At 52.0% G+C, this 11,497-nt stretch overlaps 2 protein-coding genes across 2 annotated transcripts; both read right to left on the bottom strand.

Moving 5' to 3' along the window:
- Nucleotides 1–1,811, bottom strand: LOC109700526 (somatotropin). Its single transcript, XM_020185726.2, has 5 exons — nt 1,558–1,811; nt 1,198–1,358; nt 884–1,000; nt 557–718; nt 1–293 (listed from the first exon to the last, which is right to left on the bottom strand). Exons 1-5 carry the CDS (start codon nt 1,565–1,567, stop codon nt 93–95), a joined length of 651 nt encoding a protein of 216 aa, XP_020041315.1. The 5' UTR covers nt 1,568–1,811; the 3' UTR covers nt 1–92.
- Nucleotides 1,812–8,230: 6,419 nt separating this feature from the next.
- On the bottom strand, nt 8,231–11,497 carry Cd79b (CD79b molecule). The gene is made up of 6 exons (XM_020185728.2): nt 11,341–11,497; nt 10,663–10,713; nt 9,526–9,846; nt 9,227–9,345; nt 8,886–8,927; nt 8,231–8,809 (listed from the first exon to the last, which is right to left on the bottom strand). The coding sequence occupies exons 1-6, from the start codon at nt 11,405–11,407 to the stop codon at nt 8,711–8,713; spliced, it is 699 nt and encodes a 232-aa protein (XP_020041317.1). The 5' UTR covers nt 11,408–11,497; the 3' UTR covers nt 8,231–8,710.

The raw sequence follows: 11,497 nt of genomic DNA on the forward strand, positions 1-11,497 counted from the left end.
TAAAATGCAACTTAATTTTATTAGGTCAAGGATGGAGGGCACTGAAGTGGCGCTTTCCAGGGTGAGGGGAGGGTGACAGGGACACTGTGTGACTAGAAGGCACAGCTGTTTTCCACAAAGCGGCGACACTTCATGACCCGCAGGTAGGTCTCGGCCTTGTGCAGGTCTTTCTTGAAGCAGGACAGCAGCCCATAGTTCTTGAGCAGTGCATCATCACTGCGCAAGTTGGTGTCAAACTTGTCATAGGTTTGCTTGAGGATCTGCCCAGCCTGGGGACTACCATCCTCCAGCTCCTATAATGAGAAGGAAGGGCAGAGGATTTCTAGGAGCTCTGTCGTCCCTCACCCTCATTTCCCTCCTTCTCCTCCAGGGCTTAGAAAAAGAAGGATTGAAAAGGGAAAGTAAGGATAAGCTGCATTCCCTTGGGTCAAGGCCTGACTGGTAAAAAGTGAGCAGCCCCATGCAGTTCCCCAGCCCTCAGCCGGGGTGGCATGGCCCTTAGCCCTGGCAGAGGGTGGCATGGCCCCACAGCTGGGGGCCCCAGGGCCATCCTCACCCGCATCAGGGCCTGGATGCCCTCCTCCAGGTCCTTCAGTTTCTCATAGACGCGGTCCGAGGTGCCGAGTACCAGGCTGTTGGTGAAGACCCTGCTGAGGAACTGCACGGGCGCCAGCCATGACTGGATGAGCAGCAGTGAGAAGCGGAGCAGCTCCATGTCCTGAGGGGAAGGGCTAGACAGTGAGTGTGTGGCCAGGAGGCTCTGCCTGGGCTTCCTGCACTGCCCAGCCCTGGGGGAGAGGGTAGCCCCTGGCCTGGGATGCAGGCAGAGCTTCCTGGAAGGAGGGGAGAACTGTGGCCAAAGAGAGCCTGAGAGGCCACTCACGGATCTCTGCTGGGCCTCTTCCTTGCCCGTGGGGGCCGGGATGGTCTCCGAGAAGCAGAACACAGCCTGAGTGTTCTGGATGGAATATCGCTGTCCCTCAGGTATGTAGGTGCGCTCCTGGGGGAAACACGGCAGCTGAGGTCTGAGCTGGTGACTGACTCTTATCCCTACTCTATTGGGAACCCCTTCACTTTCTGCTCATCTGTTAGCACTCAAGGCAGCCTTGAGACCCTCGGATTTCTCCCGTGACTTCCCACAGGCAACCTCGCCCTATTCTGCCACCCGGTCCGGGTGTTCATCCCCAGTGAACTTACAAACTCTTTGTAGGTGTCAGCAGCCAGCTGGTGCAAGTGTTGGGCTCGGAGCACAGCATTGGCAAACAGACTGGACAAGGGCATCGCTGGGAAGGCACCAGCCTCTTGAGGCCAGGGCAGGCAGAGCAGGGTAAAAGTCAGCAGCCAGGTGCTCCGAGAGCCTAGAGAGAGTCAGGAGGCCGGGGGAGGCTGGAGACCAGCAGCCATTCTCTCCCTCTCCCCCAGGAACTGAGAACATTTTCAACATGGCCAAACATTGGGCTTAGATGGCTGTACTCACGTTAATGTCCCCATCCCATCTGCAGGGTCCCTGCATCTTTTGACCCATACCACACCTAGAGGAATTTTAGAGGTCCTTACCTGCAGCCATTGCAGTGTGGTGAGCTTTCCACAGGACCCTGAGCAGTTTCGGGAGCTGGGCCCTAGGATCCTGGAGTTCGTACCTTGCAGGCCCTTTTTATACACTAGCCCCTTCCTCCCCACCCCAAGGCGTCCGCCTATTTCTCTATAAATTTATGCATGGGGCCACTGACGCCTGTGCTGATGGATAATGTAGAACTTCTCCTACTCATCCTGTTCCTGCTCCTCTCCTGTGGTCATGTACTCTGATACTGTCTGGGAAGCCACTGGGACCCTGGGGGCTGTTTTTCAGGCAGGCCTAGAGAGGGCCAGAGGGGATGTCACCAAAGGTACAGGCTCTGAGGAAGACAAAGACACCCTTTCCTCTCCTTCTGGCTCCACTGGAAAAAAAAAAAAAGAAGCCAGGTGGGAAGTGGAGGAGGGTCCCTGAGCCCACATAGCCATCTGCCTCCCTTGTCATTCTTCTTCCTGTGTCCCCTAGGACACTGACATGGAGCCCCTGTATCAGAGGATTTTAGCTAATGCTGGGGATTTGTATATGGACTTTGGACCATGGGAGAAGCCTCTGGTCTTCCCCAGGAGTGAGGACAGTAGGAGTCTGCATTGGGGACTGTCTGATGGCCATGCAAGATGGGCACAAGGGAGATGCAGTTAAGGTTTCCCACCAGGGCGGTTACTGCCCAGGACAGGTGGAACCCATCAGGAGAGGGAAGCATCTTTTCTCACCATCCAAGAACTGAGGTGACCCCAGAACTGGGTTGTCCCAGCCGACTCTGGGGATTCCTGGAGATACACTTTACAGAAGGTTTCCAGGGAAACCACTGGACCCAGAGGGAAAAACTACAGGTACACGTGTGATGATAGAAGTCTGTGACCTTTTCTCTAGTCTGAGCCTTTTCAGGGCCTCTGATGACAGGGACCACCTCACTAGTTCCTTGTGAGTAGAAGCTAATTCACTGTGGATTAGATAGGAGAGCCCATGGGGAGAGGCTGTGGTCAAAACCTCTGATGATAGTTTCCAAAGGTCAGGATGAACCTTCAGCAATCTTTAAAGAACTCTCCCTTTCTAACTTGGAACCCATGAATTTCTTAGCATATTTGGAAGTACTTCATATTTCCAGACTTGACCATCTCTGGTGTTCTCCGTACTTACCATGGAAGTTTATAAGATTATGCTCTTGATCCTAAAGTGGCTTCTTTCAGGCTTTGAGAGCCCCTCTAAGGTTCAAGTCTGTGGACCGGAAGTAGTCCATATTTCTCACCCTGGTTGTAGAGATGGCCTCAGAAGGATTGGTGGAAGCTTGTTCTACTCATCATTGGTGATTTAAAGCCCACCTCTAGCTCTGACCTTCTTTCCTGTAGGAAATCATAGTTGCCTTCTCTTAGCTTCCAATACTCTTTATAAGCTTCTTTTATTTTTTAGCCAGGATCTTGAATGTAGCCCAGGGTGGCCTTGAACTTGTGATCCTTCTGCCTCAGCCTTTCAAGTGCTGGGATTGTAGGTGTGTACCACCATGTCTGGCTAGTACATGCATCTCAGCACCATTGGTCACTCAACCCACGAAAGTTTAGAGAGTATTACATGGGTATTCCCAAGGGCTTTTCCAGGGGAGGTATGTTTCTGAAAGCCTACCAGGTGCCAGACACTGTACTGGGCCATAGGATATATGAGTTTCATTTCCTAGCCAAGGACACTGAGGTTCAGAGATAAAGTAGGTTGTCCAGGGTCTCCCAGTTGCTGGGTGATGTTTACCCAAAGCCTTGAGTCTTTCCACCACACTGACAGCTTTAGAAGCCTGATCTAGGAAAGATGGTGGTAACATCTGGCATGAATAAGACTTTCCTCAGTGCACAGATAGCAGGGCAAGATCAAGTTCCCGAAGAGATATTTGATGAATGTGGGGGAATTGAACATGAGAACATCAGCCCCAGAATGAGGTGCCCATAGGTACTAAGAAAAGGGGAGAAAAAAAACAACATGATGTCGCCTGATTTAGTGAACCAAGTCATGTCATTCCCCCTATTTGTATTGCACGTTTCAGTGTGCATGTGTTTTCACTTCCTGTATCTCCTGGACCCTTGAGTTTGCCCCACGATGCAACAGAGAGCTCAAGCATGGAGGGAGGACGTGGAGGGCTGGGGGTGGTGCAGGACAGGCACTCTTGTGTGTCCATGGGGATGTTGTTTACATTGGGGGATGGTCCCTGAACAATCTAGAAGTACATGACCATCTAAGTAACTGGACTTGCTAAGTGGCCTGCACTTTGAGCATCATGCCCCAGGGAAAGAGTCGCACTGAAAAAGAAGTACTATGTTCTGAGGTAGCCATAATATTCCCCTTATTGTATTGTAAGCTCATTAAGACAGAATTCTTGCCTTTCATCTGTCCATTCATCCATTCATTCACTCCCTCCTTCCCTTCTCTCTCTCTCCCTTCCTTCCCTCCTTGTCTCTCTGTCTTTGTATATATATATATATTTTTTTTTTTTTGAAACAGGGTCCAAATATGTAGACCAGGCTGGCCTCAAACTCAATATATAGCCTACACTGGTCTTGAACTCCAGATCCTCCTGCCCCGGCCTCCCAAGTGCTGGAATTACAGATGTGCACCACCACCACATCTGGCTCATTCATTAACTGATTTGGTATTTGTGGCCCATACTCCATGCCAGACGTTTGGGCACACCTAAAGTGAACAAAAGACACAATCCTTTCTCTTCTGGAACTAACAGTCTACTAAGGAGAGAGAAAACACCAAACAAATAAATATGTAACGGTGTAATATAGACAACTTTCAAGTTGGGAAAGCTACCATGAAGGAAAATAGCTGAGCTACAGAGGTGACAGAATACATGAGGGAATGGAGGGAGTGGGAGAGCTGGCGCAGTCCCAGGCCTGGGAATTCAAAAGGAGCAAATGCACGGAAGAACAGAACCAAGAGAGAAGCTCGTAGCTCCAGCTGACTGGGAATGGCAAGGCAGACATGTTGTGTCTTGACATCTTCTATCAGTACAGTTACTTTAAAATAACAAGGGCAGGAACTTGAATATATGACAATACATATGTGAAAAAATTAAATGAAAAAATAGACAGGGTCATATGCATGTGTTGAGTCCATGTTCACATCAACAATCTAAACGGGGCAGGGGGGAAAAATGACCCAAGCCTTGTATGCACATATGAATAATAAAACAATAAAAAATAAATAAAAAAATAAATAAAATAAAAACAATTTAAACAGAGCCAGGCACCAGTGGCTCACACCTGTAATCCTAGCTACTCAGAAGGCAGAGATCAGGAGGATTGGGGTTCAAAGCCAGCCCTGGGTAAATAGCTACTGAAACCCTAACTTCTCTAAAAAACTCTTCACAAAAAAAGGGCTGGTGGGTGGTGGAGTGGTTCCAGGTGTAGGCCCTGAGTTCAAACCCCAGTAATACAAAAAAAAAAAAAAAATCTGAACAGACTCACAACTTGCAGAACCTGTACCCTAGAGGTGTCTCACTTTCCCATCCTATTGAGTAGAGAAAGTCAGATTAGGTCCATGGGAAGATGCCTTTTTTTTTTTAAATTGCAAAGGATCAGTCAAAATGTGTTTTTAACAGACTATATTCAGATTGAACTCAGGACTCAATGGCTGTTCACTTTTATTATTTTTTAGTCACCCGTGTTTCCAAGTAAAGACTTTTGCATTGGGGAGGGCAGTGGGACATCTCAAGTGGAAAGTTTGTTGTTGTTTGCAGGACAACACGGGACTAGAGGGTGTCCTAGCAAGGGCAGCTCAGAGACCTGGGACACACCCAGAAATTTCTCAGCTCTGATGTGAACTAAAGGGAGTAGATAGAATCTGGGAATGCTAAATGTGATGCTCCCAGATGGCCTTTGAGGTCGTGTGTGGGAGACCCAGCCTGGCTAGACACCTGCTAGGCGTAAACACTACCTGCCATTGCTACCCAAACAGCGGTGGCTTTTTGCGTCTTGTTTTTCTCTTACCTCTGATTCTGCTGGAAAAACACTCAAAGCCTTGGGTCAGATCACCCCAGCCTAGGCAACACCTGCAGCAAGAGGGCCGGAAGTCAAGCTAGAGCGGAGGAGGAACCAGCCTGCGCTTAAACCAGGGTCCCAAGGGACTCAGCTGGATTCCCCCAGTGGGCTGTGCGGCATGTGCCCACCGAGGACTTCAGAGTTGCATTCTGGAAGCTGGGAAGAGCTGGGCTCCTCAAGGATGGCCCAGGAGCTCCTCTGGAGGGGTCTGGGAGGCCCACTCAGACCCTGTTCACAAGGGTGGGGCTTGTGGGTCTCCAGACCTTGGGATGAATAGGGATTAGTGACCTCTTTAAAGCACAGAACTTTAAAGACAACTAAAGTTGTCCCAGGATTCTCTGCTCCTACTCCTTTCCTTCCTTCTCCGGTTTCAAAGTTTTCCTGCTGCCAAGCCCTTTGAGGGGAGGCAGTTGTGATTTATGGGAAGAAAGCTGTATTTGAGTGAGAGGTCTGGATGTGACTCTTGGCCATGCTGGTAGTTTCCATGGGCCTCGATTTCCTTGTTTGTAAGACAGGGATAAGTTTATCCTCTTCCAGGGTTATGCTAGGGCTTACTAAGATAATGTAAATGAGCATGAGGTACTCAATGAAGGAAAAATGAGCGTTTAAGAGGTGCTTCGTATATGTTTCTTGGGCCTAATATGTGCTCACTCAAGTTTATATTCTGTTTTCTGATTGTGGAGGTGGTTATACAAATCTATACATGTTCTAAAATTCATAGAACTGTACAACTTTCCATGTCTGTACAAAGAAAAGTAAATAAACTTCATTTTATTATCTGATTAAAAAAACATCTGAGGCAAGGCATGGTGACTATACCTGTAATCCCAGCACTTAGATGAGGCAGGAGGCTCACAAGGCTACATAGTGGGCTAAGGCTAGCCTGAATTCGAGGTCCTCCTGCCTCAGCCTCCTGAGTAGCTGAGGTCGTGGGCACACATCACTACACCTGGCCTCAGATAGGTTTTGTGATTCCCATTTTACAGATAAAGCAACTGAGGCCTGGGACACTCATCACCCCCACCATCATCCCCCAGCTAGGTTTTCATTCACTAAGTTTCTCCCTGAGTAAGTTCTAAGGACCAGGGCCCCATAAGACAGACACGGGGACACCCAAAATGAGAGCTTCTAAAATAGCAAAACAGCCCCTTTTTTTGATGACAGAGGGCTTCTCTGTCATAACTCAAAAGACTTATAGCCTTTGGGGGTGTCTGCTTCTCTGTCAACAAGCATTTCAAAACCTCCAGGAACCCCAGCTATTGAAAGATGTTAGTCTTTTGGTAAAGCCAAGACCTCCCCCTGACCCAGGGAAGCCCCAAGCAGGGGTCTTCCCCTGCTTGGGGGAGAAGTGAAGACTCTCCCTGCCCCCTCGACTGGCTACCCAGGTCCCTGGTGGAGAGTACAGAATTAGTGCCACTATGCAAAGCAGCAGGAAAGTGAGGGCTCCAGCTCAGTGGAGGTAGGTGCCAAAACAAGCCGGTTCCTCTGGGACCCCAGACCAGGGAGGAGACAGCCAGCCCAGCTCAGCCCAGCCAAGCCCACAGCAGGTCCACAGAGTGACAGGCAGATTGCCCTGAAACTCCAGGTGTGCACGCCTTACCCATCTGCTCACCCAGAACTCCAGGGTGTGTCTGCTAAAAACTGTTCTTCTCTTGCTAACTCCCACATGCTTACCATGGGTCTTCAGATAAACTGACAGCTGCCTCAGGGATTTACCTGCCTGAATCCAAAGCATGAACTACAGAGAGGTGTTTCAAGGTTCCCTCAGTGTCAACAGCTGGACTAGGGAGGAAGGCTTTGCACATACAGGTTAGTTGCACCTGACCTCTCAGCTCTGAGCTGCTCCCAGTTACTCACAGCTGGTAGGTTGGGCTCTAGTTTTTAGGGCCCTAGGGAGCCTCTGATGTGGTGCTGAGAAGGTCTAAAGGGATCACCCGGCTAAGGACCCCCAAATGTTACAACATGGGGCTTCCTTTAGGAATCTTTCTCTCTTCATGGCTCTGGGATAGATTTAAAAGAAAAAGTCCTAGACTTGGTGCAGGATGGGTAGGAGGTGCTACAGAGGCAGGAAACCCTGCCTTCAGGGAGCTTCTAGTCTAACTGGAGAACAAGACCGCTTGAGGGGCTCAAGCCCAGGGCCATAGCTGGACAGGCTGGTCTGAGGAGGCTCAGCAACATCTGTGGTGCTTTGGTAGGCAGGCATTCTACCACTTGAGCCACTCCACCAGCACCTGTGGTGCTTTGGGAGGGCTTTGTGTAGGGTGGAGGGCAGGAGGGTTGTGATCAGTGGGGGAGAAGGGCAGGGTCCTCTAGGGCTGACCCTATGGAGCAGCCAGGACTCACCTGCTGCTGGTTGGCTCAGTGGAACCCAGGGTGAGGGCCCCAGGGTCCAGCGAAGGACCCAATGGATACCCTCTTTCAAGTTGCTCTAGGCCCAACAAGAGCCAGGGGCAGAAGACACAGGGATGTAACCACAGGCCTCAACTGGGCCTTCAAGGAGAAGGGAAGGGTGACCAGGGCAGTCGTCCCCTCCCATATCTCATGGACTCACAGGTGCCACATTCAGATACCATAACTGTGAAGAGTCACACCCACTCACCCACCACCCACTCATGAGATGTAGAATGCCTGGTAGGGGTTATCAGACGCATTGTTTATTCCAGGGGAGAACCCATTTCAGGCTAGGTGCCCTCTGGGGCAGGGGACAGGAGGAAGAACGTTCTTGTAAGCCCTTCTGGGGCTGTTGGAAGTCCTGGCTCTTCCTGGGTTCTGCAGGAAGCCCATCATCCCTGAGTCCACTCGCAAATTCTAACGAGTCTCTGTTCTTCTGTTCCAAATGTGGTGGTAGATCGTGCCTAGCACCCCCAGAAGGCTGGGTTCAGACTACTCCCAGAGAATTCCCTGCTCCAAATCACTACGCTGTTGTCCTTTTACCCCAGGCTCTTTGGCAAGAGCTGGGAACCAGGGGCTGGACAGGGAGGTGGCTCTGGTGGGCTAGCTTCGGAGGCCAACTTTGGAGCCAGGGAGCAAAGAATGGGCCACGAGCCAGGTATTTCTGAAGCAGTCAGTAGTGAGGCCCAGGAGCTGTGCTGGAGCCTGGGGGGCTAGTTTCTTACTCCTGGCCTGGGTGCTCCCCAACAGACCACTTTACCTCCCCTGTCCGCAGAGTCACTATGTCCTCGTAGGTGGCCGTCTGGTCAATGTTCAGACCCTGGAAGCACAAAATGGAGCTCAGATCTGTACTACACCCTGACCACCCCAACACATGGCAGTCACCCTTTGCTTACCTCATAGGTGTGGTCTTCGTCCATTCCAGCCTTGCTGTCATCCTGCATGGCAGGTGGAGGGATGGGAATTAGAGTGTTAGCATCTCCTATTTCTAGCCCCGGATGGACCAGGCTGGGGAGGGCCAGGGACATGGGCCTGCGTGGGGGAGGGGAGGGGAACGAGGTATCTCCACCAACAACTGAGTGAATGATTGAATAGTAAGCCAACGGACAAGCTCTGGGGCTGGGCTGGGCTGAGAGGGCAGCCACAGATGCTGGGGAGATGGAAACCCTGCCCGTGTCTGGTCTGCCCTGTGGCCACCTCCTTGGCTCCCCAAAGCTCCCTCAGCCTCAGTGGTCACCTTGTCCAGCAACAGGAAGATGGGCACAATGATGAAAAGGATGATAAGAAGGGTCTGGATCATGATGATACCGTCTTTCAGCGTGTTCCGCCGCTTCAACTGGGCCAAAGTGCTGAACCCTGTGGGAGGTGTGGGGTGGGGGGGAGTGTGAGGCTGGGGCTGGCGGTGGTGGTGTTGCATGGAGCCCACCCTGTGAGCTTGGCCCCAGCAGCTCTCCTGCCATGGCAGGCTGGGCTGGGGGAGGGGAGGGGAATGTGGGTGTGGATGACCACATGACCACCCATCTACCCTGCACACACCCATGACTCGAAGTTCTGTGCCGCAGCCCAGGGAAACATTGGGCTTGGATCCGGTGCACTCCTGCTTGCAGAAGTAGATGCCATTGTCCTCAAACTGGATGCCTTGAATGGTGAGGGTGTGGATAGAGCCGTTCTGGGTCTGTAAGATGTGATCCTGTTCCAGGGGCACCTCCTGGGGCTCCATGTCCATACTCGGCTTCCATAACCAGGTCACTATGCTGGAGGGGCTGGAGCTGTCCATGTAGCACTGTACTTTCACCACAGAGCCCCGTTTCTTGGCCACGAACCGTGGGTGCTGCCAGATCCGGGAACACGCACTTCCTGTGGGTACCAAGGCCAGATCCAGAATTCCACCTGGCATCTTCTGCTGTCAGTCTCACCCACAGACCCCTGCCCTGTGGTGCCTGGGAGGCTCAGGCTGCCTCTCCTGTCCTTGCTTCTCAAGTGTGGGGCAGTCAGGGGGCAGAGTTAAGTGAGAGGCCACAAACCAACCCAGTGGACCCCGCCTCTTCCTAGCCACCCGTCTGTCCATTTGAGTTTCTTCAGAAGGGCTCTGGGACCTTCTGATTTCTTTCCATGCCCATTACAACAGCCAGACCCAGGCCTTACCTCAAAGCCTGGAGACCCACTACATCCTGTGGCCTGGCTTCTAGTTCTCCTTCCCCTGGGCTGGCCCTGCTTCTGCCTGAAATCCTCAAGGGTTCCCCAAGGCCCCAGAGGATAGAGGCCAATCCTTAGTTGGCAAACTAAGGACCTTCCTCTATCACTCCCCTCTACCCTCTTGCATGGACCTGTTCTACTTTGTGCTTCTGCCTCCAGGGGCTCACTCACTAACTCCAAGGCAAAACCAACCCCCCACCTGGATAGAGCCAGGCCTGAGACCTTGGTGGAATTCTCTCTGGCCACCTTGCTGAGACCCCAGATTAGCCTAGCCTCCAGTACCCAGGACTAGAGCACATGAGGATGACAGCTGGCTGGGGGTGAGGCCTCACTGGGAAGACCCAAAGGAGGCCTGGAGATGAGAGTCCTGGATGGAGACTCCCAGGAAAGGACAGTTCAAGAGGTATCCACCAGGACGGTGCCCAGCGTTGAATACAGACATACTTGCCCTCAGGAGGGGTGGCTGAGGCGACTGACCTTGGGGATTCTGCAGCAGGTCTCCTGTTGTCATTGCTGGCACCAGCTCACCTGCAGGGTGGGAGGAATTGGGCGGGGCCATGTCAGGCCTCTCCACCCTCCATTGGCTGCCCTACCCCTGCACCCTTTGCATTCCCAGAGACAATTCCTCCCCCAAGGACTGCAGCTCTATGATCCCTCAGCCTTCCCTGTCCCTGTTCCGGGGAGGCAGGGATGGGGTAGAGGTTCTAGAAGTCCCACCTCCAGCCTCCCTTCTGCCCTTGACCCTTGAGCAGGCATTTAAATGAGACAGGAAGTCAAGCTGGGAGGGCTCTCCCACCTTCCAGACAAAGAGGGGACCATTTCTTGAACATGCATCTTCCAGGATCTGGTTGGGGCAGCCTCCTGCCTGCCTCCTCCCATGTGGTGGCAAGCCATGCACTGCTCCCTCTTCCTCCCAGGCCTAGCTTTTCTCCAGTCACAGCCACCCAGGTTTGCCTCTTGTGCCAGCTCAGCATGACACCCTCCACGCAGAAGAAGGACTTGGGCTGCCTATGGTCAGCCCTTTACCATGGCTGAAACCCACAAAGCAGGCCCCAGAGTGGGCTGAGGGAGAGGAGAAGCAGAAAGTGAGGCACAGGAGGAAGTATAGAGAACGGGAGATTGAGTAAAGCCGCAGGTCTGTCACAGAAGCCATACCTGAGAGAAACAGCAGCAAAACCACCAGCCAGTGGTAGAGCACAGGAGATGGCACCAGACCAGCCATAGTCACCGCTCTGTCCCCAAATCCCAGCCCGTCACCAGTCTATCTGAGGTTTTGGGGGGAAAACGTGTAACTGCCTGGTTACAGTCTGTC

This window comes from Castor canadensis, chromosome 11 (assembly GCF_047511655.1).
Source record: "Castor canadensis chromosome 11, mCasCan1.hap1v2, whole genome shotgun sequence".
Lineage (NCBI taxonomy): Eukaryota > Metazoa > Chordata > Mammalia > Rodentia > Castoridae > Castor > Castor canadensis.